Raw genomic sequence first — 26,822 nt, 5'->3', positions numbered from 1 at the left:
CAGTTAGGCCCGTGCCAGACATCCCAGGTGCAAGCTACTAAGCAAAGAAAACAGCCCTACTAGCTTGTCCTGAGGGTGAAGCATTGCACTTCTGAAAGATAACTGTACAGGATTTCCCCCACTAATACCTTTCCTGTTCACATTATTTCAGTCAACTCTCAAAAGCAAACATATTAGAAAGCATTGGCAAAAGTCACTTATAGAAATCTCTATGATCCCAAATGCCTCGCCATCAATTCAGGCATCTTTTCTGCCAACCTCTAAAGATACTGAATCAAAATCAAAACAAAGAGCAGCAAGGATTTCGGACTGGTTTCTGTCAAAGACCAATTTTAATGTAAAATGGATACAAGTGAACTAATCTACTCCTGGAAAACCACAGAAATGATCAAATCTAGGGTAACTCCTGTGACTGCATCTTTGTACATGACCATCACTGTACACGCCCATGACTTGATTCACTGACGCAACAGCTTGAAAAAGCTACGACCGACACATGGCATCCAAACACACACTGCACAAGAGGCACACTGGGGGCGACAAGCGATCACTCCTGTTGACAGCCCACCTAGACTAGGACACAGACCATCATCTGTCATTCTTAGCTGAGGAGCAGCAAATGTACCTGAGCAGCTCCCATCTGCCCATCCCCCGGATCAGCTGACTAAAATCTTGTGCCCTATAATCTCCTTCCCCAAGCCAGCCTTCCGCTCAGGGGTGGCCTGTGTTGTAAGTGCGACCCTTGGAGTGTTACGGGAGACAGCGTCAAGGACAGGCTCCGGGGCCACCCTAGACTTAATCACACATGGAGACACTTTGCTGTATGCAGTCACAAACTTTTATTTTAAACTACCTGTTAAGTACCCAAAGATCAAAGTTCAAAACTAAAAATGAAACAGAAAGAGTAAACAGCCACAGCCATGCACATCCTGGTCATTCTAGTGGCTGAAGATCTCCACCGTCGGCAAACAGGACAGCGCTGGGCTAGGGGAAATGAAAGCGCCTTGCGCTGTTTTAGTGGCTGGTCACCTTCTGGAGGACCCACCCGTGGCACTCCCTGTGGATGGGCACTCCCAGCTGATGGGTCTAAACGACCACAGTACTACATGGTAGTCTCACAGCTGCTCCCTGGAATGGGGCCTGGCAGTGGTAACTCAGTAATGACTTGTTAAGTGATCGACGAGTCGATCTCTACTTGTTACTCTCCTGTCTCCACAACTCATAAACCAGCCTCCATCAAACCCCTCTGGTAACTAGTCTGTGAACTTTACTCAAACAGGAATAGCAGAAAAGTTCACTTTGCCCTACGCCGCAAGTTCTTCAGCATCCTAAGGTCATATCCGGGTCATGATCAATTACCTAGTTATCTACACAAACTCAACCACACAGTCTATCCTTGGGGGAAAGGGGACCAATGTAGAAAAGAGAAACCCACACGGTAACACACTGAATGCCTTTCCCGCACTGATTCCTGGGCACGCTGGGAATTTTATTCTTTGGCTTGTTTCACTTTTCCTTGGTCATCTACTTTCTTAATGGCTGCCTGGATGGCCTCCTGGTCACCCAGGAACTGGTGAGGACCAACAGCACGCAGGTTTTCATCCAACTCCAGCAGAATGGGCACTCCGGTAGGAAGAGTAATGTTGATAATGTCTTGATCTGAAATCCCTGTTGGGCAGGAGAGAAGAAACGGGATTAACAGACGTGGAGGAGATCCTACCACCTTAGCGTCTGACTGCACACTGAACTTGTCCCATATTAACTATGTGCCTAAAACCACGCCAAAAAGCCATGAGAGGGGGCACCTATGATTCCAGGACACCAAAAAAAAAAAAAAAAAAAAAAAGCATAGACAATGCTAAGTCTGAGAATTGTATGTCCCCTCTGGGGCAACTTATTCCTGTTTTTTTCTCATCTAAAACTGAAGAAAACAGAAAACCATCTTCTGAGTGCTAGTCTTAAAACAAGGGCTTTTCTTTCATTAAGTACCGAATCTAATTCATTTGACTACAAAGAATGTGGTTGGTTTTCTAGTACATAATGAGCCTGGGCTAAACCTAGTGAAGCAGGACTTCTCCCCCAGAGAGCCAGGAAGCACAGCCTGGGGTGGGGAGGATCAGAAAGGATTTTATAGGATGCCAGTGCACAAGGCCTCTTTCTCCTGCTGCCCCTAACATCCCAACTGCTAAGGGACGGGTCACCTTTAATGCTTTAATGTAAGCAAATTTTAGGTAATCCACCTTTGACTACAGGAGTAGGAATGGCAATAGTGGCTGTGGTTGTAAAATTTTTATGATTATAACTACTTTTAACTTAACTGAAATTCTGGCAACATGCTACAGGACCGTACTTTTCTAAGCGTTTTATACGTAATGTAGAAAATAACTCTCGTGTTACAGCTATCTGTTTGTAGATGACAAAACCACCCCCTTCCCCCCAACAAATACACAGGGAAAACAAGTTTCAAGATCTATCACCAGCCCAGAAACCCAACAAGAAAGTGAAGTTAAGCAAGCAAACAATCCTACTCACAGGAATATAAATGCCTCAAATCAGAATTGAGCGAGTTAAATAATGGAACTGGGAAAATGGGAAAGCATATGACTTTAATTAAAGATTATACCTATTTTAAGAAGTCCTATGTTTATGGGTTGGAAGACTAAGATGGTGGCCCAGTTGGTAACTTGCTTCCCATGCAAGCATGACAACCCGCGTTTGAACCCCCAGCACCCAAGGAAGAAGCTGTAGATGGCAGTGTGTGTCTGTCACCCCAGTGCTGGGAGAATGGAAACAGCTCATTGCCAGAAGGAAATGACCACCCTGACTGGTGAATTCCAAGTTCAGTGAGAAAGACTGCATCAAAAATAAGGTGGAAAACATTGACTTCTTGAATTTTGCATGCAAATGGATGGAAATAGAAAACACTATCCTGAGTGAGGTAAGCCAGACCCAAAAAGAGGAACATGGGATGTACTCACTCATATTTGGTTTCTAGCCATAAAGGACATTGAGCCTATAATTCGGGTTCTTAGAGAAGCTAAATAAGAAGGAGAACCCAAAGAAAAACATATAGGCATCCTCCTGAATATTAACCTTCATCAGGCGATGAAAGGAGACAGAGACAGAGACCCACATTGGAGCACCAGACAGAAATCGCAAGGTCCAAATCAGGAGCAGAAGGAGAGAGAGCACAAGCAAGGAACTCAGGACCGCAAGGGGTACACCCATACAGAGACAATGGGGATGTTCTATCTGGAACTCACCAAGGCCAACTGGCCTGGGTCTGAAAAAGCATGGGATAAAACCGGTCTCGCTGAACATAGTGGACAATGAGGACTACTGAGAATTCAAGAACAATGGCAATGGGTTTTTGATCCTACTGCACATACTGGCTTTGTGGGAGCCTAGCCTGTTTGGATGCTCACCTTACTAGACCTGGATGGAGGTGGGTGGTCCTTGGACTTCCCACAGGGCAGGGAACCCTGATTGCTCTTTGGGCTGATGGGGGAGGGGGACTTGATTGGGGGAGGGGAAGGGAAATGGGAGGCGGTGGCAGGGAGGAGGCAGAAATCTTAAAGAAAGAAAGAAAAAATAATAAGGTGGAGCCAGGCAGTGGTGGTACACACCTTTAATCCCAGCGCTTAAGAGGCAGACACAGATGGATCTCGGTGAATTTGAGGCCAGACTCTTGAGTCTGAGGCAGAGGCAGGCAAATCTCTGTGAGTTTGAGACTACACAGCGTGTTCCAGAACAGCCTCCAAAGCTACACAGAGAAACAGATAAGATGATAGATACAGACAGACAGACAGACAGTAGGTAGAGATACAGAAAGAAAGATAGACAGAACAGTAAAAGAGGAAGACACCTGAATTTCACCTCTGGATTTGACAGACACACACACACACAGAGACAGAGATAGAGAGACAGAGAAATGCACACACACATTTAAAAGATGGCAAATTTTCCTAGGTTAAAATATAACCCAACACAATCTCTAACAAAATTTCAGTTCTTTTTATAGAACTGAGATGACCTCAAATTTCACAGGGAAATCCAAAGCACTCTGAATAGCCCGAATATGAAAATGAAAGAATTCACAATGTCTGCTCTCAAAACTTACTAGGAAGCCGCCGGACTCCAGAGAGTGCACTACTTGCAGATGGTACACAGTTCTCACTTACGGACTGACAATAGCTCACTGGGATGCGAGACCAAAATCAGCCCTCACATTTTCAATCAGTTCATTTCCAACATGTGTACTCAGACCATCAGGTGCAGAAAGAATAACCTCCTCATGGGAGGTGCACACACACTGACTTAGAACTGGGCAGAGACCTCGCTGACAGAGCTAAAACTACAGCACGGACTAAACACGGGCAGGAGTGAGAGCCTCCTGGCCTTGAACGAGGGCAATGGTTTTTCAGATGACACCAAGCACAGCAGCAGAAAAGAAAGTAAAATCTGAGTGTACAATGGTCTGGGGTTCAAAGGACGCCATCAAGAAGATGAAGACAGCCCAGAGTCTAGGATAATTTTGTTTATCTTATGGTATCATGGGGACCTGCATTTAGATTACATAAAAAACTATGCCTTGAAGTTATGGCAGAGGCTGGGGAGCTGGTTCGGCTTAGAAGCACTTACTGCTCTTCCCAGTTTAGTGCCCAGTACTTACTGAGCAGCTCCCAACCATCTGTAACTTCAGCCCCGGAGCCCCAACACCTCTGGTCTCCCCCAGCAGCCAAACTCATGTGGACTGCGGATGTAAGCCCAGTGGCTGTGCCTGCCTAGGATGCACAAGACCTGGGATTCAAGCCTTCCCACTGCCAAGAAAATAATTCTTAAAAATAAGATTTTATAATAAAAAGATAAAACAAGAAAATGAAAAGACAAATGATATAATGCAACCATAGGCAAACCATCCGAACAGACACTTCTCCAAACATAAACTGTCAGAAGCACTGGAGAAGACGGTCAGCATCCTTAGTCTTCTGGAGATGCAAATCCAAGCCACAAGAAGATACCACTCTGTGTCAATGAGACTACAGAAAGAGTCAGATTATAAAAAAGTATTTTCACAAATACAGAGAAATTAAAACACAGTATATAAAGTCAGGAGGTCAGAAGGCTGTAGTGTCTTTGGAACATGGAAATCCCTCAGGCATATGCCTAAGAGAAGTACAACATCAGAAGTTACATATAATGCCACGCAACAACATATGTCCACATCAGAAGTTACATATAACGCCACACAACAACATGTGTCCACATCAGAAGTTACATATAACGCCACACAACAACATATGTCCACATCAGAAGTTACATATAATGCCGTGCAGCAGCACTACTGCTAATAGCCAAGATGCAGAAACAACCATCAACCAATGAACAGATCTCAAATGGCTAAAAGTGCCTGCTCAAGTCATAAGACTAAATGAACTGTTCTTACACTCCGCACTTAAACCCTGGTTACCCGCCTTGTCCCCTGCTGTTGCGAACACCGAAGGAGAAAGAGAATGCTTTTATTTTCACTCTGCTCTACTGAAAGGCTAGGTACTAACTGGACATCCAGGGTTCTCACCGGAAAAGGGGAAGAGCAGGTTTGTCTGGGCTTAAAACAGCTAAACGCGGTGGGCACGCAGGCCAGGTTTAGAGGTCACCTTTATGATTAGAAATGAGTTCTAGTTCAGCAGGTGGCTAGAGCACACCACACGGGTCTTAGTGGTAAAACTCAGATGCAACTGGATCCAGCAGGCTGAGTCCTTGGCCAAGGCTCGAGCAGTTAATGACTCATTCTGTGTGAGTCCACTAAGCAAAGGCCCCTAGGTTACAATATGTCACTAACAAAAAGAGCTTTAAGAAAAATGAAATGCTTCCAACGAAGTTAACATTCTATTTTAATAACTCCTCAACCCATTCACATAGGAAACCAATTACTTACAAATAATTAAAATACTTAGACTGGTTAGTAATCAGTCAATAAGACTTATAATTGCAAATTAAGAAAAACCCCAAGGAAGTCACTACTTGTTAGTAAAATTTGGCATATACTAAAGGCTTCGTCTAAGAAAGCTAAATAAATAGAACTCCCAAAGCTAGAACAACGCAGCTGCACTGCAAGAAAGCAAAGTGAACTAGCACAGAAGACCCTATGCCTTATACAACCAAAAAGTCATTCGCTGCGACAAACAGAAGTTCAAATATGTAGCCAGATATCACATCTCCTATCTGGTAACTAGTTGAGTTTATTTTTTTTTAATTTTTATTTAGTCATTTATTTTTGAATCACAAGGTCTCATGTAGCCTGGGCTGGTCTTGACCTCACTGTGTCAAGACCAAGCTGAGGATGACTCTGAATTTCTGAGTCTCCTGAAACTTCCACCTCCCAAGGGCTGTGACTACAAGTCTGTACCACCTCACCCTCGCACTCTAGCCAAGAGCGACACCAGCTGAGCTACACCCCAGCCCTAGCTCACATTTAGTAGAGCTACACCACATTTAATACACTCACATTTAATAGAGCTACACCAGCTGAGCTACACCCCACCCCTAACTCCCATTTAATAGAGCAACACCAGCTGAGCTTCACCCCATCCCTAGCTCACAGTTAACAGAGCTACACCAGCTGAGCTACACCCCACCCCTAACTCACATTTAATAGAGCTACACCAGCTGAGCTACACCCCATCCCCAGCTCACAGTCAATAGAGCTACACCAGCTGAGCTTCACCCCATCTCTAGCTCACAGTTAATAGAGTCCAAGAACATTTTAGTGAAAAGGCACCCAGCCCCCACTCTCTATCACCTTCTTTCCATCACAGTCCCTCTGGAGCCATCTCTTCATGTTATATACTTGGTGTCTTTAGTACTTAACAAAGTGATATAGGCTTGCCTTGAAGTCAGGCTTGCCTTGAAGTTGAGATCTTCTATTCCAGCCTCTGGAAGGCTGGGATAACAGCCAGGTGAGCACCATAATATATCTATACTCACATCACGGCAACACTACCTGCACCGCCACGTCAACACTACCTGCACCGCCACCGCAACACTACCTGCACCGCCACCGCAACACTACCTGCACCGCCACGTCAACACTACCTGCACCACCACGTCAACACTACCTGCACCACCACGTCAACACTACCTGCACCACCACGTCAACACTACCTGCACCATCACTGCAATGATACCTACCCCATCACCTCAATAATACCTACACTATCACCTCAAAAATATCTATACCATTACTGCAACCAGTTGAGATTATTAAAGTGTTTCCAATAAGAAATAATCAAAGTCTAGGAGAAAACCAAGGGAGTAAATCTATACCAACAGTGGAAATGTTAAACAAACTTGTTTTCTGGATGCAGGAGTAACTTCAGAAAGTCAGTTCTGCACCTACAAGCACCCCCTTCTAGGTCACTGAAATGAATGGAACACAGAAACACATTGTACTGACTGCAATGCTCCACTCCCTGTCTACTGGGAGAAGTGCTTGAACAAGTCTGGCTTCTGCCAGGACTGAGTTCTTTGAGAGCTCTGCTCTACCTGTTCCTCTGTGACTCCAGCTCCCCAGGCAATGCCTCATCGTAAGAATACCATCCATGTCTACGCATCTGAGAGCAGCGCTTTCTGGGGCTGTCCGCTAGGATGCAGAAACTAGTTAGATATACGAAGGGCATCACAAGCGGATTTACTGCGAATGCACTGTTCACATATGACGGAAGGTTGTAAGGCACAGAGGCTACAGACTCCACAGCATAAAGCTTTCTCATGAGAGCACTCCAAAGATGGTCCTGCCGGAGGGATGGGCAGCTCTGGTGAAACGTCTGAAGAGCGGAAGAACACATAAGCCCCACAGCAGGCAGGACCTGTGGCGTCCCTCTCACTCGTGTGTACTCCAGCCCCTGGCCAAGAGCAGGACTTGAATCACTGGCCCCTGGGCATACAGATGAAGGGAATGAATTCTAACGTGCTCAGCTTTCAAGTCAAGTCTAGTCTTTACTCTTCAAGTCCTGATTAAAGACTGTTTTCATTAGGAACTGAACAAGAAAAGGGGTGTGGGGCGGTGGGGTGGGGACTGGGGGGGGCAGTGAGCCAGTTCTTAGCCTGGAACAAAAAGTTGTTGATACCCAGTGTTAATCGAGCCCAAATTAAATGTGTTCTGGGTGTTCTTCGGCCTCTCTAAATTGCCACAAATCTTTTAGCAGCAGGAAATGAAATGGGAGAAGAAGCATTCACTGGGGATACAGAAGGGTTTGCTACAGGACAAAAGGAAAGCCCACATTTTGGGATTTAAAAAAAAAAAAAAAGAAAGACAAACCAGCTCCAGTCAACCCTTTCAACTGTGAGATTCTGCCTGTTCCCCGCCCAGTCCCCTGCTGGACCTGTGTGATAAGAATTCTGTATTCTTCTGCTATCAGAAAGGGATCAAAGAAGAGACCTTGTGCTTTACAGGTGACCAGACATTTAATTTTAGGTCCTTAAAAGTCTTAATTTCACATACATACAATTTAAAGACAGACTTGGGGAACCAAAGAAAGCAGGCTATTAAATACTGTAGCCCGATGACAGGGTAACAGCTGCTGCCTTAAGATACAGCGAGAGAGAAACTTATTTACATTTTACAGTCAAAATCTCTTATTTAAAATAGAGGTTACTATAGATTGTAGGTTTACATAAAAGAAAGATCAGCTCTGCCACTCAGCAACTATTTGTCTCCCAGGAAAGAGGGTTTGAACTCATGATTCTGAAAATATCACACTAAATGCCAAAGGTGACAAAAACCTTGGTCGCCATTGGCAGCCAGCTCCAGCTGACCTTTCCTCCTGTTTCTCTCATTTCATGTCACCATTTCTCTGCCTTGCTGTGTGTGCAGCTGCCCACAGTTCTCCAGGGACAACGTCCAAGTCTTACACAAATTTCTTGCCTGCCACTCTTTCTTAGATCATTTCAGAAACTGCCTAATCTTGTGCTTAACCCCAGACTAAACAGTCTACTTCCTCCAGCAAGGTGCAGACCACATCCAAAAACTCAGTTTTGGTACCTGGCTTTTCCTTCAGTGTGGACCAGCAGGAAACAAACAGGAAGTGACTGTGCCAACCACAAGAAAAAGAAACACACGCCTGTCTGGAACTGTGCAGGACAGGATGCTCTTAGCTCTCCGGCCGGGATTGGAAGTTTTCTTGCAGCTTAGTGAGAAAGGTATCTGAGCCAGTCAGCGGTGGGACCTGCTTTAACCTGCTTTAACCTGAGCTTACTGACAACGTGTAGGTAATTATTTATGCTTCCCCAAACCAGTAAAGGAAATCCCAGGAGGAATTGTCTTACTGTATAATATCCCATGCCTTGTTTTGTCTTCTGAAAGTAGTAAACATTTTCAGGTTAAAAGTAAAGCAACCTCAAGGTTACGTACAATTTACAAGTCAAGATCCTATATAAATAAGTCACTTGGCAGGGTACAGGGCGGGCTCATCCGTCAGGAAGCCTGTCATAGATGTTGCCACAAGGTTCCTAAGCTGGCAATCCTTAGGTAAGAATGTTAGCTAACTTCCAATCGGTGACACTTGTTAACTGTGTTGCCCGCACGTACTGGCTCCAAGAGGTTCATAAAACTATTCCTAGACTAGATGTTGTAAGAAGCAGGATATGTGTGTAAGTGGGGGGAGCAGACGAAAGCATAATGCTACAGAATATGGTGGCAAATAAGGCTCACAGGTTTGTGATCGAAAAGCCTTAATTAGAAGGGTTCACCATCCACGTAAGTAACATCGACAAGACTAACAAAACATACAGTTGGGCTAGGGTGTAGCTCAGTGGCAGGACAAGGTCTGGCAGGTATGAGGTCCCATGTTCAATCCTCAGCAGCATAAAAGCAAAAATGTAAGCAAACTCTCCCGGCACCTTCTATGTAACATCTCATAAAGAAGGACCGTGAAGAGTGCCCCACGTTGCTGATGGCGCAGACGCGGAAAGGACAGCACCTTGCAGTCCAGAAGACTGAACCAGGTGAGTTTCCAAAGGCACAGCGAGGCATAATTCCACCTAATTCTACTGATAACCACAAGTGGAGGATTACTTTGCGAAACAAAAAAAAAAATGAGGTACTAATTAAGGGCACTTTACTAAGTGCTGGCACTGAATAAAGTGGTTTTTCTAAGGCAATCTCATGACATTTACCCTAAAGGTTTACAACACAACTCTTGTTAAGTTTTGCATAGATACGCTTAAACCCCTGCAGTGAGGACCACCCTGTGCCCAGCATCCCTCATCTGCAAGTTCCCTTGTGATGGAGGAAGGTAATTGGTTAATTATAATAAACCAACTGCTTGGCCTCATAGCTTAGAACATAGGTGGGTGGAATAAACAGAATAGGATGCTGGGCGGAAGAGGAAGTGAGGTCAGACTCTGCTCTGCTCCCAGAGAGACGCCATGCTCAGCTCTCCTGGGTAGACTCAACAGCTCTGCTCTGGAGCAGAGACACCAGGATGGACGGAGGCTAGACTCTTCCCGGTAAGCGCATCATTAGAAATGGGCTAGTCAAGTGCGGGAATTAGCCTGTAAGGGCTAGAGTTCATGGGCCAAGCAGTTCTTAAATGAATACAGTTTGTGTGTTGTTATTTCAGGCATAAGCTAGCCAAGCGGCCGGGGTGCTGGGGACGCAGCCCCTCCGTCCTTATTTCAACACCCTTGCTGTCATGCAGCCTGCCTTCTGCCACTCATCTCTGCTGGGTTCTTTCCACACGCCACATGCATGGGTGAGGCAGTACACAGCTTTCTCAGGCAACTTTCCTTCATTTAGCATGACGCAACAGATTCACCCATGGCACTAGGGTGCGAGAGCCTGCTTGCTTTAACCTACTGATCAGTGATTGATACCATACAATAAAAATATACGATATGGGGACAGTAAAGAACAGAATAAAAACCTAATATTGAGCTCCTGCTTTCCAGGGAGCTGAAAGCCACATTCAGGTTCCTACACGAAACAAGATACCTATGTAAAATGTCTGGGACTGTGCTCGGCAGGAAGCATGAGCTCCCCAAAGGCCTCTCTGTACATGGACAGCTGTGCCAGGGAGTGCCATTCACAGAGCAGGGTCACAATGGCAGTAATACTTCAGATCTCGCTTCCTTGCATTAAATTACCTGTTTAAAGAGCGGTTTGCCTGCTACGGGTGCTCTTGACTCTGCTGCTTACCCTATAATGTTTTGAATAAAGAATAATCAGGGAAAGAACTATTTTTCAGGAAAAAAAAATCCTGTTTGCAATCCTGTGAAGAAGCTGAGGAAACTGGATTTGGGGCAGAGCTGACAGTTCTGACTGCAGAGTATGGTCATCATGACCAAGTCACCTGAGGCTCCTGGAGCTCCTTCTCCGGGATCTCCCTTCTAAGCACAGTGGGGACCAGCGAGCAGTAATGCCACAGGACCAAATCCTGAGAAGCAAAACGGCACCCTATGAATCAACGGCTGGAGTCCAGAGGTTACCCCTGTTGATCAGAGAGCGGCTTCTAAGGAACAGCATCGTAACTGCTTATCTAACCGGAGCTGCCACTGCTCCCATCTCCGAGTCAGTTCTTAAAACAATTCAGAAAGTTTTAAAATCATGCTTTGTTTGTCAGACAGTTTAAGGGCAATATGAGAAGTTTCTCCAGTTCCTTGCAAGACCCTATTTTATAGGGGCAATTTTTTATATAAATATTAATACTTATAGAAAGCAGGAGTTGGAATCTGATGCATCTACAACAACCATTTTTACTTTTTTTTTTTTTAAATCGGTATAAGCGCCTGGTGGTGGTGGCGGTACATGCCTTTAATCTCAGCACTCGGGAGACAGAGGCAGGTGAATCTCTGTGAGTTCGAGGCCAGCCTGGTAAACAAGAGCTAGTTCCAGGACAGGCTCTAAAGCTACAGAGAAACCCTGTCTCAAAAAAACAAATGTTCTTACAGGATGGGCAAGAGCCAAAGCCAAGGCTCCTCTGTTACCTGTGGTCGGATTTCGAGGGGTTACCCACAATGCCGCTTCTGGCGTTATGGACTGAGTCTACCTGCAGCTTCTGGCTCTTGTGCCATTCTCCCTTGCACTAAGCCTACCATTTCTAGTCTCTAGACCCTTGTACCCAGGTCCTTTCCCTACCGACATCCTCCAGTCTTCTGCCGTTTCTCATGCTTGCATACTTCCTATGAAAGTCTTTTCTCCTCATTCCAACTCCACTGCATTAAGTCAAGTATAAAAAGTAAAAACATTATAAGTGTATCTACAGTCATAAGGATTGAAGTTATAACAAGATCATTTCAATTTTATTTAATCTTCCTTTCGGAAGGCATTCAGAAGGGTTGGAAGCAGTCTGTGGCCTAAAGCTTACTCGTTTCTCAGAAAGTCCTGGAAGCCCTTTTCAGTCCCAGTGGTGAAAACTAAGCTTTTGCCTTTCTTATTTTATAATCACTATCGATGCATGTTTGTGTTTCTATCACTTCCATATACTTGGCCCATGCCATTCTTCACTATCCTGAATAGCATGCTCTTCATATTTTTAATTTCAATGATTTTTATAGAATTAATAAAATATAATTCCCATATAAGCTAAATTTAAAATGTACATTTCAATGCTTTTCATATACTAACCGAGTTATACAACCATCATTACAATCAACTTTTGAATATTTTCATAGGCAAGTCAGTACCAAGTTACTCTCAACGTCCCTCACGCTCCAGGCATCCCCAGCCCTGCCAATATGCACTGCGCCCTCTGTCTATCTCTAGATTTGTGCCTCTTCTGCACACGTTTGTAAAAATGCATTTTTATTTACGTGTATGTATGTGCAGCTGCCTGAGTGAACGCCACACGTGTGTGGGTGCGCTCAGAAGCCAAAAACGGGTGTCAGATCCCTTACACCTGGAGCTACAAGGCTACACTGTGGGTGCTGGGAGATGAACTTGGGCCTTCCAGAAGAGGCCTTCTTAACCACTAGGCCATCTCTCCAGTCCCTATTCTGCACATTTTATAGAGAATTCTATACTGCTAATCCTTTGTGACTAGCTTCCTCATGATGTAAGGATCTCAACATTCCCCCGTTACAGCACATACAGTACTTAATTCCTTTTCGCTGCCGAAAAGAATATTCTACAGCGTGGCTAGAGAACATTTAGTTTGCCCATAGTTGGGCATCTGGGTTGATCTACTTTGTGACTACTATGAATACGCTGCTACGAAAGTTTGTATACAAGCTTAGCGTGGGAATTTTCATTTCTCTTGGGAGTCGATATAGGTAGAACTGTATTTCAAAAAAAAAAAAAAAAACAAAAAAACAAAAACAAAAACAAAACAAAGATATGTTGAAGACACAACCTCCAGGACCTCAGACTGTGGCTTTATTTGAAAATCAGGTCTTTAACAGAAATAGTCAAGTCAAAATGAGGTCACTGGGGCAGTCCCTAACTCAGTGGTGTTGGTGTCTCTATAACATGAAGCCATTTGGACAAGGATTCCCTACCCCCACAGGAAGAATACATGGGAAGAGGATATTAGTGATGGTCTACAAACTCAGGGAATACCAAAAACCGGCAGCAATCACCAGCATCTAGAAGATACAGAGTCAAGACACAGGGCCCGCCCAGGCCTTTAAAACTTAGAACTTCTAGACTCCTAAGATGAATTCCTGTTGTTTTAAGCATCCTGCTCTGGGCACTCCCTTTACAGCTATGCTAGGACGCTCACACGAGAGTGAGGGCAGGAGTGGGGGAGCTGGGTCACGTGCACAGCACACCGAACCCCTTTAGGAAGCTGCGAAAAACATTTAGTTTTTCAATAAACTGCTAACACATTGAAACTTTCCCGTAAGTGCAGACAAGTCTTTCAATGTCCAGCCTCACAAGGGTGTTCTCCCTTCACCTCTACCACGGTGATGGCCCCGCGCCACCATTGGTTAAGACCTTAACTAGCTCCCTTACAGAGATCTTTAACACAGGAAATGATCAGTGTGCTAGCGGGGATGGGGAACATCTGGGGAAGAGGTGAGGATGAAACGGGACTTAACAGCAGGAAACTGCTTTTAAGGGTGATCCCTTAAAAAACATCTAAGTGAAGAGAAACAGAACACCTTGATGGAGACACTGGCATTTTCTTTGGGGAAAGGAGCCTGGTCAGAATATGATATAAGTTCCATCTTTGTAAAAGGAGTTGCATAAAATATAAATTCGGTCAGAAACATTGGAATTTTATATCTCAGTTTGTTGTTCTAAGTGGACCCTCAACTCTTTAAACAATACATTATAATCTGGTAATGATACAATGAACTTATAATTTAATCAGTTTGATTTTTCTAAGCAATTAAGAAGAGACTCCTTGAATAAAGAAAGTATATACATAGACACAATAAGCTAGCCACCCTGTTTATCTAATAAACTTTGTAACAGCTAATAAAGTTTGTAGATTATAGACTCTGCATGACTAGTGGATGCCAGGTATTCAAGAAATAACTTAGGTCTCGATAATGCCCGAAAACTTTGGGGAGATAACCATGTTCACACTGAAACCTCAGCAATGACATCGCTTTGTGATCAGCGACTATCTCCACTCATCCCATTCAGGGCTTCCACCGTTCCCACTCTGCAGCCTCCTCTGGGAAAACAGAGAAAGCAAAGCAGCTGGAGGAAAGGTTGAAGCAAAGGATTCTAAGACCGGCAAGCGGTGCCAGTGATGAGGCAGGGAAGACACGGTACAGGACAAAGAAGCAGCATGGGGACATAAGAAATACAACCGTCAATCGCAGGCACCCTAGAACGGTGAGCCCAGCATCCTCAGGCGTTCTTGTTTAGAGCACAGCATCAAGTGATTGAAATACATTGAGGCTCTCCAAGCTCTTAGCAGAGATATGCAAATAAGACAATTGTTTTATTTTCCTCCCCTCTGACATTCTCATAGGCAGTGACTCAGCCTAGTCTGGAAAACCGGGACCCAAGGACTGCTCAGGAAATCCAGGTCTGAAAACACACCCACAATCGTTTGTAACTAGAGGAAAATAGACGAAACTGAATCCTAGCTAATTTTAAAAGGCTCAAATCAATTTATTTCTAATTCTTAGCTTCTTTTCATTTCACAGCAGAAGCCATGTGACCCTTCGGACTAGAGCTCGTCAAAGCGTGGAGGCGCCAGAGCTGCAGATGTCACCAGTACTTGCTAAGGAAGGCCAGGTCTTAACTGGACCGCTTGATTCTAAAACTCTCAGGGTGCGGCCCAGCTCTGTCACACTAAACTCCCCATGTGACTGACGCACACTGATGTCTGAAAATATCTGCCTCAGCCAAGACGACCACCAAAGACTACAGGATTTGGGGGTTACAGGACAATGGGTTCTCAAATATGAAGTGACAAGGGGCACAGAGAGGGAAGAGTGCTGTCAATTCCCAGAGACACCCAACTACAACACTTAGCTAGTTCTAAAGCAGGACAGAGAGCCGGTACCTTCTAGATGTTTCAGGAGGGCGCGACTGCTGTTCCCGTGAGCAGATATCAGAATGGTTTTGCCCTTTAGTACTTCAGGTGCAATCCTCTCATTCCAGAAGGGAAGAAGTCTCTCCAGAACATCCTTCAAGCTTTCCGAACGTGGCAGCTGATCCAGGGGCACGTCGCACACTTTATACCGCCGGTCACTGTAGATCTCATGGAAGTAGGGATGGGATTCCTCAATGGGAGGCGGGGTCACGTTGTAGCCTCTCCTCCAGAGCCTCACCTGCTCTTCACCGTGGTTCAGAGCCATTTTCTCCCGGTTGAGACCAATCAAGGCTCCGTAGTGTCGCTCATTGAGACGCCAGGAGCTCTCCACAGGAACCCATTCCTGCCCCAGCTCTTCCAGGATCAGCCAGGCGGTGTGAATGGACCGGTTAAGGACGGAAGTGAAGACAAGATCAAACTCAAAGTTCAGGGCTTTGAGTTGCTTCCCACAGTTCCGCGCCTCCTCCAGTCCGTCGCTGTTAAGTTTCTGGTCCACCCAGCTACAGAATCGGTTCTGCTTATTCCATTCGCCCTCTCCGTGTCTCAGGATAATAAGTCTGTGCTTGGACATGCTGCCGGCTGAACGTCCCTGGTACTCTCAGTGGGATAATGTTCAAGAACAGCAGCGTCTCTAGAAAGAAAAGAAAAAGATACAAATTATATTCATTATTCAAATGGCTACCCAGTAATGGAGAACAATTATACGACCGTCGGTTTCTAAGATAAACTGAAATTCCTTTGAACAGTTTTGACGTCAAAGATCTGGTGCGCATACTACTGCACGTCCAGGCACACTCTTGAGATAATTACAGACAAGCCTGCTGACTTACATTTCCTGATGGCTAGATAGTATGTTAATTGTATGACATAAAACGGCAACACTCCATTCTAATGGTGTGTTTCTACCCAACAAGTAGGCAGCTTATGCTTATTAAGGAGACGATGAAATAGATGAATTATAGATCTCAAAAAGAATGACTGGTAGCTGGGAGTGCCCAGCTCCGAGCAGCTGACTTTACACGAAAAGCATCCTTCTCCTCTGGAGGTTTCAGTGTTTTTCCAGTCTTATCTTATTACAGATGTCACGGAACATGCTAACTCGGTGAAGCACTACACCGACGTCACACATTCTGACAGGTGACAACCAGCTCTTTGATGCTACGGACTCACTCATCCAGGGTATGGGAAGACACACTGGTTCAACACTCCAACAGAATTATAAATAATATAGCTAGCCGTAACAAGAGCAAATGTAGTACTCACTGAGGTAATTTTTCACCTGCTGTTGGCAGGAATAAATCCGGATGCAAAACAAGTTATCAAATGGAAGCAGCCGAGAGGTGCTGCCTGCAGGAACAGATTAACAGAAACAGGTCTGCGAGAGTGCAGGGAACCACACTGATAAGAAGGCCTTGCCTCCTCCTCCGCCACCTGCAGAAACTCTACTCACATCAGCAACAAGTTGTGAGGAGAATCTAGTAGAGCTGGCCAAGCAACCCTAAAAGCAATTCCAAACTCCCTTATGCTGTTGCTACGACCCTAAAGATCTATGGGCCTACTCTGTTCCGTGGAGAACCTGGAGACTCGGCTGTATCAGTTCGTCTCTCACACAATGAACGAGAGTGGGTCACTACAGACACGCATTGCTCAGCTGGGATGGTCCATCTCCATCCCACTGTTTTTTTCCACACTGAGGAGCAAAGATTATGTGAACAGCAGGGCCTGGCTTCTGCCAGTCTTGGCAACTTCCAGTAACTGGAGATTTTCTGTCCTGCTGGAGCTGTGATTTGCCCACAGTTATAGAACAAGCACTGATCAAGTTTGCTGGAACCTGTATCTAGATTGTAGTCTCACGTAGTAATTCCTGGAGATTCTGGAGGGGAAAAGCGTCAATAAAGTAAGGGGTGGTGGTAGCCGAGGTGGTGTGTACGTAGCTGAAAGGCTACAAGAGTTAGGATTGAAATTTCTTTCTTGCTGAGCATCAGTGTGAGGCTTTGTTAACTATGAAGGAGGGATGCAACCAGTGTCTGGAAGAACCAAGGCTCAGGTGCAAGCATCTCACGAGGCTGGGAAACTGCAAGGAGACAGCACAATGCCCACTCTCTCAGCCTTAGAGGGGCAGCACGGGGGCAAGAGAGAGAAGAGGACGAAAGTCATCTGAGCAGCGCTTTGCCGGGGACTCTTCATGGACGAAGCTCCAGCTTCAAGGGTCTGGGAAAGATCAAGCAATGAATTCATGTGGATGGGTGTGGTGCATACAGAGTTAAGAGTTATGTGTTTTAAAAAAAATGGGTTTTTTGAGGGGGGAGGGAGTACAATGTATGTGTGAATATTTTGTCAGTATGTATGTCTGGGCCTGATACCCTCAAGGGCCAGAAGAGAGTATAGATCCCCTGGAACTAGACATGGTGACAGATGTTGTTAGCCACCGTATAGGTGCCGAGAATCAAAACCAGGTCCTCTAGAAGAGCAGCCAGTGCTCTCAACTGCTGACCCATCTCTCTGGCCCCAAGAAAGGGTAATTTTATATTCCTGCTTTGAAAAGTCTCCTTCAGCCAAGTAATAGAAGCTTGGGGCCTATTGAAAACCATACTCAATCTTGGAAATCATGTGTTTTGCTTTGTGGGTAAGAAATGAGAGGCATGTTATCAACGGTTTCCCTATTCAGCCCTTAATTTGGCACGTCGAGCACGAAACCTCCGGGCTAAACAGTTGGGGAAGGAATTTTCCCCTCCGATGGAGAAGGGCATCATCTTAGTGTTAACTGTCAAGCCGACAGTCTGAAGTCAGTTAGGAGGCAGGCCTTGAGCAGGCCTGTGGGGATGGTGTTGACTGTGTAACTGAGGTTGAGAATACTCGCCCACTGTGGGTGGGGCATTCCCTGACTGAGAGCCAGGACTGTATGGAAATGGGGACGGGGAGCTGAACTCTGCCATGGATGCATTAACACGCTGTTCTGCTCTCGACTGTGGGTGTAATAACTAGCTGCTTCCCACTCCTGCTGCCTTGACTATCCTGAAACTGTGGACTGCTATCCGGAACTGTGAGCTAAACAAACCCTTTCTCCTTCAAGCTGCCTTTGTTGGAGTACTTTATCCCAGTGATGGAAGAGAAACTAAGACAGGCGTGCTGGACAAATCCTAGAAGCAAAACCAGTTCTCAATCAGTTTTGGATTAGAAATTCTATCAAGGGAACCAAATGAGTAGCGATGATTACCAGTACCCAGATACCGACCGCTGAGCTTCCCAGTGTCTGTTACAAACGCTTCTAGGTTTGCTTTTTATTAAAAAAAAAAAATCTGATTTCCTTTTCACTGAAAATATATATAGTGGAGCAGAACAGTACTAGAGCCACAAAACAATGAGGACACACACTTTCCTTCACTCTGACACACAGGAGGTAAGCCAAGCTAGACTGTCTAGCGCAGGTAAACTAAACTTCCTGTTCTCTGGCTTGCTACTATCAACTGATCTCCTATCGAGCTAGCTGGCGAACGTGCGCAAAGGCACTGTGGAGTTGGCAACCTTGAAGATATCTCTCGATATTTGTTGAAGCTGGCCTATTAAATGTTTAGCAATAGATATGAAACACCGTCGGTTTGACAAGTTCAAGGCAGGGGCTGCAAACTCAAACATCTATACCAGAAAGACCGACGTGAGAAGAAGGCACCACCGGACTACGGCAGTGGTCAGAACGGTGGTGAGTTCGGGTGACTATGAGCAGAGCGGAGACAAGTTATGAACAGATGGGGCTTTCCTACAACCTGTGCTTGTTCTTTCTTTCCTTTTCACCACAGGGCAGGGTGTGTGTGTGTGTGTGTGTGTACACATGTGCTCGTACATGTGTGTATGTGTTATGTGTGTGCGTGTGTCTGTCTGTCTGTCCATGTAGTCTTGGTTTGGGGAATCTAGGTTTCACTTTACAGACAAATCATCCCCAATCACAACCTGTCCCTTCAGATCTACACGGCCATTTCAGAAACTGAACTGAGGCACACGAACACAGAGGAAAGTGTAGCTCGTTACCGCTAAGGCTTGCCAGGTCTGGCAGTCACAACTCATGAAGAGCTACCGTAGTAACGAGGAGTAAATTCCTCATATCTCAAATTAAACCCCATTCCTTTAAAGCCTCAAGCTTCATTTTTGTCTCGGGCAAAGCCTACAACCCTGCCGCTGGCTCTTAAGGGCGCTCACTGGCACCAACGTTAGGCTAATTCTCAATTAGTTCGCACAGAAAAGGCTGCACAGGTTACTACTAGGCTATTACTTCCTAGAGTTTCTTCCTCTTATTTATTTAATGTGTGTGGGTTTTCACACACACATTAAATAAATGTTTGAATGTCTGTCTGTGCACCACATACAATATACCTGGTGCCCACAAAAGCCAGAGAGGGAGTCAGATCCCCAGGACTGGACAGACAGTTGTGAGCTGCCATGTGGGTGCTGGGAATTGAACCCGGGTCCACTGGCTGGGGCACTCTGTGCTCTTATCCGCTGAGCCATCCCTACAGCTCCGGTTTCTTTCTTTTAAGACTATGGCCAGCCTGAAGAAAAAGTTTACTAAACCAATATGTTAGATGACTCTAGTTCATCTTCCCTTTCCATTCTCCCCACTGTCTAGAAAGGAATTCTTTCTAGACATTTCCTTCTTATGATTTATGGGTACATGTGGGTATGGCAATGTGTATGTGTTTATATGTGTATGTATGTGGGCATATGTGTGTGTGTTTATAGGTCAGGTTTGTTTTTCACATTATTATTACTATTATTGAGATATGACTTCATGTTAAACCTGGAGCTCACAGATTAAACCAGCTGGCCAGGAAGTCTCAGGGATCCTCCTGTCTCAGCCTCCCCAGTGCTAGGGTTATAAGCATGCACCACCAAGCCTAGCTTTTTAACATACATTCTGGGGATCCTGGGCTCAGGTCTTCACATTTGCAAAGGACCACGCCATCTCTGCAGTCCTAGACGTTATCTTCCTAGTCCTCTACCTATGAACATGTGCCTTGTCCACTGCACTGAAGTGACCCCTCTGAAGCCCATTACTTCCTCAGGGACAAATCCAGCATTTCGGCGCTGTTTCCTCCAGCTCTCCTACTCACATCCCGGTCTCGGGTCTTCGTGTTATCCCACCCCCACCTCTGTTATGATGGCGGCGGTGGTGGTCTCAACCGCAGCAGGTAATTCAGGCTGCAGGCTCCCTTCAGCCACTCTTCATGCGGTACAGTTTCTATTACGCCCATTTTACAGACGCGGAACTGAAAGGAAGAACTTCTAAAGCAACACAGGTTATAAATGGAAGAACTGTAATTCAGGCTCTGCTGGGCCCCAAGGACAGAAGCATGCCCTGAACCCTTCTGCTACACTGATACTGGAACCCAAGGCTCTGACCTCCAACCTTGACACCGCAACTTTTTTTCCCTCACTATTTTCAACACATTAAAATGATTCCTATACTGAAAACCCAATCCTCATGAGCCTTCCCAGACTAATCCGTTTCTTCAGCTATCAAATGCACAGAACTACGATTTGGGCACAGCACAGTGGCAAGCCTGTGAGAACACGGCTCCAGCACAGGGGACATCTTCAAGAACACCCGTGTGAGAAGATGTCCATGCTTGTGTGTCACTAAAAGTGACAGTAGTTAACATCATGAGAAGCTTTGCATTCATAAAGGAGGAAGAGTAGGAAGGGAGTGTCCTCTCTTCAAGGACACAGCATTACTTAAGGTGCACTCAGAAAGATAATTAGATTTAGATATAAAAAAGGAATGGAGGTCTAGCCTAAGGTAACAATCAGGAAGAGGGGCACAGAGGGGACAGTAGGCCCATTCAATAGGCCAGAGTTATAAATAAGCAGCTATGCATCCTGATTTGCCTCCAAGAGTATTGTTTTACACTTTTTTCCTTCCCCAATATTAATATTACTAAGGCCCCTTTCACACTCAAGTGTCCCATTTGGAAGATGATATGGTCACTCTGTATGGCGCATATCAGAAAGTAGGCAAAGCCTAGAAAGATAAAACTGAATAGAGGCTCAAGGAGGACCTTGTGCCAAAGAATGGGGACCCTTCTGTAAATATAGAGACATCATTAAAGGTTTGATAGCATGCATTTGAGGACCAACCAGCATGTATACTCACAGAGAAGTATAAATATTAGTTGTGAGGGGTTTTTCAATAACCCTGGTAACACACAAGGACACCTGGACCAGGAAGATGGCTGTTAAAAAGGAATAAAGAAGTTAAGAGAGGGGAAAAAAAAACCCTATAATTTAGCTGAGATACTAAGATGTTGGCAAGAGTCCCTGTAAAAATAAAAACCATGAATTTTTTGGCTTTGCAGACTATTTGATCTCTGTCGTAACTAAGTCCAATTGTATAATTCTGTCTCCATGGCTCCAAGTATCTACTTGTAATGCAATGCATACATGAGTAAATGTGATGTAATTTGATGATGCCATCAAAATTAGAATTTCATATAATTTTCATGTTATATATTTTATTACTAGGTTAATTTTATCCATTTAAAATACAAAAAAAACCAAATCAAACAAACAAAAAAACAAAAAATACCCATTTACGTCTGTGGTCTACACAAAATGATGGTGTGGTGTGCTGTGGTATGTAAGTCCCAGTCTAGCTAGATGCTTGGATGTGTTCTTTACACCAGTATTCCGTGCCTTAGCAAGTGTCCCATCAGAGGACAGTCCCAACATTGTAAAACAGCTGGCTTATAGTGAGACTCTGTTTTGAAAGAAACAAACCAACCAACCAAAAATCACCAGCTTTTCCTCTTGGCCAGAACTGTAAAGTTCCTCGGGTAGCGGAATCCCTTTCACTGTTGATTTTACTCCTCGTAGAATGAAACGCTAAGCACACTGAAGTCAGTCTGAGGACCAAGCTTGTGATCAACTCAGTATTTAGAAACAGGTTCACGGGGAACTACGGGGAAGTGCTTCACCTGCTAACCTCCTACAGAACACATTCTCTGATCTGGCATGCTCTCCTCTCTTTGTAAATCACCACGCTGCAGAGTTCTTCACTGAAGCCAACGTGCATTTGTTCAGAAGCAGGTGCTGGGTGTTGTCTGAGCAATACAGAAACAAGCAGGTGACTCGAAAGGAACTTCTCACAGGTTACTTATACCCTCCCAAGATATTACATGTAGAAATGTCATATGTATTTCCTATCTATGGTGAAATTCCATCTAGATTAGAAAACCAAAGATTTTTTTCCCCTATAAATGCCACCATGAAACTATGCTTAAATATTAGTATTCAGGGCCGGAGAGATGGCTCAGCCGTTAAAGGCTAGGTTTACAACCAAAAATAAATATTAGTACTCATTTGACAAGGCAGAAGAAGCAGAGAGAGCAGCTAGGTGATGGGGGACATGCAAACACGGGACTGGGCTGACTTCTGTGTCTCCGCACCTCGAAGTACCTTCAACATCTGCAGCATGCCCATCTGGCTACTGTTTCCAACCTCTGTCCATCATTAAGCCATATAATTTTGCATATTCTTTCCCTATCTGTTTACAAATTAACACTGCTAGGACTTTGCTTCCTCCTTCCCTCAAGGGCTTGAAAAGTAATGTACACCTAAGACTCATGAGACGATGGCAAAATCACAGTGCAAAACAGAACCTAAAACTTTTATTTTCTTCCATTTTCAAAGTAGCAATAATATGTCAAGGAATATCAAAAAAGGGACATGGGACCAGAATGATTTTTATCCAAAGCTTACTTTTAAGAATTAAATAGCCCAAACCACCTCCGAATACTCCGAGGTTTTCCTTAGTTCAGATCCTCACTGCACAGCTTCCAGCAACCTTTACTTCCCACTGCACAAGGGGTTTAACTTTATGGAAGATGTGGGCTCTCTTTGAGGGCAAAGAGAGAGACTTCCAATGTCTCCAATCAATTAAAAAGCAAAACAGTTTTTGAGGCAAATAAAACCTGGAAACTTAATTCCTTAGCGTTTCAAGCATCATAACAAAATATGCCTTCCCCAGAATCACGCTCAATCCTAAAAATTCAAACCTGAGTCCTAACAGCCCTCCCCATGCCATCGCCTGTCACCTCCCTCGGAGCACCTCTGCATCAGACACTACAACCTCCCCATCAACCTCCCAGGCCCCACAATGTGCTGCAAGGTAACACATCACAGCAGGTAGCTCCCTCTTTCCAGGGAGGAGAAACGCGTAGTGCTGAGATGTGACCGTGTGGTGCTTGTTCCAGTCTGCTTGAAGTCACCAGTGTGCGTGCAATACCCACTCAAGATTCTTCTCTTCTATCTCCAGCGCCTTCCCAGCTACTTCCCTGAGGTGGTAGATTTGTCAATACAAACTGTGTTTATCAGATCGCAAAAGTTCAAAGTCAAAAAACCTGGGCACAAGCCCAGCTTAGCTGCTTATGGACAGTTTTGATCATGCACACAGTAAATTCTTGGAAGCCCCGGGTTCCATGTCTGTATGAATAACACAAATCATACTCTCTCGGGGACTATTAGGGAATAGTAAATGAACTACGGTAAAGGACTCTTCCAAATAATGAGAGGTAAAAAAGGACGAGGCTTCAACTAACTCATGAGGACTGGCAAAGACTGCAGACCTGCCAACGAGACCCTACTGGGCCGATGGTATGAATATACTCAAAATCTAGAAGTAAAGTAATGCCCCGGTCTGCGATCTATGCACTAGACCCCAACATCCAGCTGAAGGCCAGGACTCATTGGTCCCAACATCCAGCTGAAGGCCAGGACTCATTGGTCCCAACAAAGTAACACGAAGGGAAGGTTAGAGAGGAGAAACTTGGCCAGAAGAAAACTGCAAGCAAATGATGGTGAGAGGGAAGGCGGACTGGACTAGGCCATCCTAGAAGCCTACCAACTACCGTCAAATTCTGTAAGCCAAAGGAGCTAGCAAAGAGGCCAATGTTAAGTCTGTAGCCCATAAAGTATTTCAGCACCATATATTCTTAACGAAAGGGTTTTGCTATTGGTATCTTTTGATCCAGGGTCTCCTGATGTGGCCCAGGCTGGCCTCGGTTTTGCAGCAAATTCTCTAGCCTCAACCTCCTAAATCCTGGGCTTACAGGAGCATGGCACCACGCCCAGATGGTATTACCTTTTGTTCTGTTTCTCCATATAAATATCACCCCACACTTGACTTCAATTCCAAGAACCTTCAAGAAGCCACCAGTGCAAGCATTTTGTGCCCTCTGTTCTCTAGATAGACAAAGCTGAATTTGTGGATAATGAATTTAGATATATCAATCGCTACTTAAAAAACAACCCTATTAATGCAACAAACCATAAAAGATAAAGAGGAAGAGAAACTAAAAACAAATAATCCAAAAACTAATAGTGGTTACCTCAGAGTAATGAGATTAAGACAACATTTTTTGTTACATTATACTTTTTTTTTTAAGAATGATCTGCATGGTTTGGTTCAGTTTAAATATGGGCACAAAAGAACATGTCCTTGAAGGTGGACACTTTTTATTTGATACAGACTTTATACAGAATTCATTACAGCGAGATTTTCCTTGTGGACTTGGTAGTGGAAATTATCTAATCATCTTTATTTTTAAGTAGACTTTAATGAGGGTATGGGCCTCAGAAATGTAACTTCTGCTTTTTTTCAAAGATGCAAAAAAATCAAAACAAGTCATTGAAATGATTTATTTAAGATCACTCAAACAGTAAGAACTCCTGAACCAAAGCCAGTGCCTTGGCTTCTAATTCACTGTGCTTTAATTATGCCATTTGGTGGAATTATGCCTTTTAAGAATCCAACACTATTCTAGGCTGCCGCACACCGCGCCCCTGTGTCTGCGCTCTGTGTGCTAGAACCCAGTTCGCGAGCTTCGGGAAAGGGGGCTGGAGGTTGAGAACACAGACGCAGAGACAGACTGACACACAGGACTTTAAACACCGATACCAAAGCCCCTCTTTAATAGCACCATGGAGGTTTAAATACACTGCAGTCAATGGCCAACAGGTGAAAATCCCATCCTCTGATCCTCTAAGCTAGGCACAGTTTCTAGTAACTTCAGTTAGAAGGTTCTAGGAGGATAGAGCAGCTGAAGGCCAGGACTCCTTAATCCCAACATCCAGCTGAAGGCCAGGACTTAATTGGTCCCAACACTAGGCATGTCTATAGTATGTGAGGTACTATAGCAACAGAAGATGGGCTAAACCTAGTCTCTGGGTTCAGGGAAGACAGTTTTACTGCTTTTATTATAGAAACATCAGTACCTGCTGATAAAATGTAACAGTTTGCTTTTTACTTCCTCCTGAAGGAGACTGAATTCTGTTAGTTAAAACTCACAAGAGCTATGAATCCCTCCTAATTTAGATGGGAGAGAAGGAGTCATCCCTCCCAAAGTCTAATAGTTAGCTACAATTTTTCATGTCTTTTGACCTACTGTAGTGAAATGCTGACTCTTATTCCCTAGAACAACAGGAATTACACTTTTTGGACAAGCGGTGGTGATGGTGGGGGGTGTTTTTAGTGCCCCCCCAAATGCAATTTGGTTCCTGAGATCAGTACTTATGAGACCTCCTTGCCTTTCGTGGCGTTTTTTTTCCCACTTCCCCTTAATACAGTTTTAGGGTCAGGTCTGCCTCCCTCCTTCCAGGGAATCTACTAGCCAAGAGAATTTGCCACACCGTGTTTGAGCCGTCCAAGAGGTAGAGCTCAACATTCCTAAAAGCGACCATCACTCCACCGCTGGACTCATCCTCCTGAAAGACGCATTCTGAGAAAGGAACAGCTGAGAGCTAGGGGGATCCGTGAGGGTCGCCGCTGGAGGGGGTGGAGCGGGCATCAGATTCACACCAGCTACCAGAGCCGGGCAGAATAGGAACTGGCCTTCTCACGATAAAACACCACGCCACTCAGAAACTCTCGCAACTGTCACATTCTACAACGAAACCACTCACCTGCAAAGAAACCACCAGCAGCAGCCGCTCCTCGGCGACTCCGAGCTGTCGCTGCCAGCAAGCATTCATCTCTACCACCGGCACCGACTCTCTTTTCTAGCCCAGAAGCCAGAAAGGGCAGGACCGATGGCTCTGTGTATTGGAGGACAGAGCTGTCACTCACCCACGGCCCTGCCCTCCCACCCGTCGTGAAGCGGGGTTCTTTCCGTTTTCCCAAAGCCCTGGGGTAAGAAGAGATGTTTTGATTGGCTTAATGAGGAGACGGACGCACAGATTGACCAATAATATTGTAGTTTTGGTGTGGGCGGGCGGGTTTTGGTCATAGAGAAACGAACCCTGGAACGTCTCTGGGGCAACTGAGAAAGCTAGGGCCCGCGG

The 26,822-nt window shown here is 44.9% G+C and overlaps 1 protein-coding gene across 2 annotated transcripts; it reads right to left on the bottom strand.

Annotated features, from left to right (window-relative positions):
- Nucleotides 1-815: 815 nt before the first annotated feature.
- Bpgm (bisphosphoglycerate mutase) lies at nt 816-26,571 on the bottom strand. 2 transcript variants are annotated; one of them, XM_050148120.1, is made up of 4 exons: nt 26,445-26,553; nt 21,640-21,718; nt 15,465-16,125; nt 816-1,668 (listed from the first exon to the last, which is right to left on the bottom strand). In XM_050148120.1, the coding sequence occupies exons 3-4, from the start codon at nt 16,063-16,065 to the stop codon at nt 1,490-1,492; spliced, it is 780 nt and encodes a 259-aa protein (XP_050004077.1). In that variant the 5' UTR covers nt 16,066-16,125; nt 21,640-21,718; nt 26,445-26,553; the 3' UTR covers nt 816-1,489. The 2 variants fall into 2 exon arrangements, with proteins under 2 accessions (XP_050004077.1, XP_050004076.1); XM_050148119.1 differs by lacking the exon at nt 21,640-21,718 and having other exon boundaries at nt 26,445-26,571.
- Between the last annotated feature and the right edge of the window lie 251 nt (nt 26,572-26,822).

The sequence above is a fragment of the Alexandromys fortis genome, unplaced genomic scaffold, assembly GCF_014885135.2.
Source record: "Alexandromys fortis isolate MF-2015 unplaced genomic scaffold, M_Fortis_MF-2015_v1.1 scaffold_57, whole genome shotgun sequence".
Classification (NCBI taxonomy): domain Eukaryota; kingdom Metazoa; phylum Chordata; class Mammalia; order Rodentia; family Cricetidae; genus Alexandromys; species Alexandromys fortis.
This window is presented reverse-complemented; position numbering and strand designations above follow the sequence as displayed.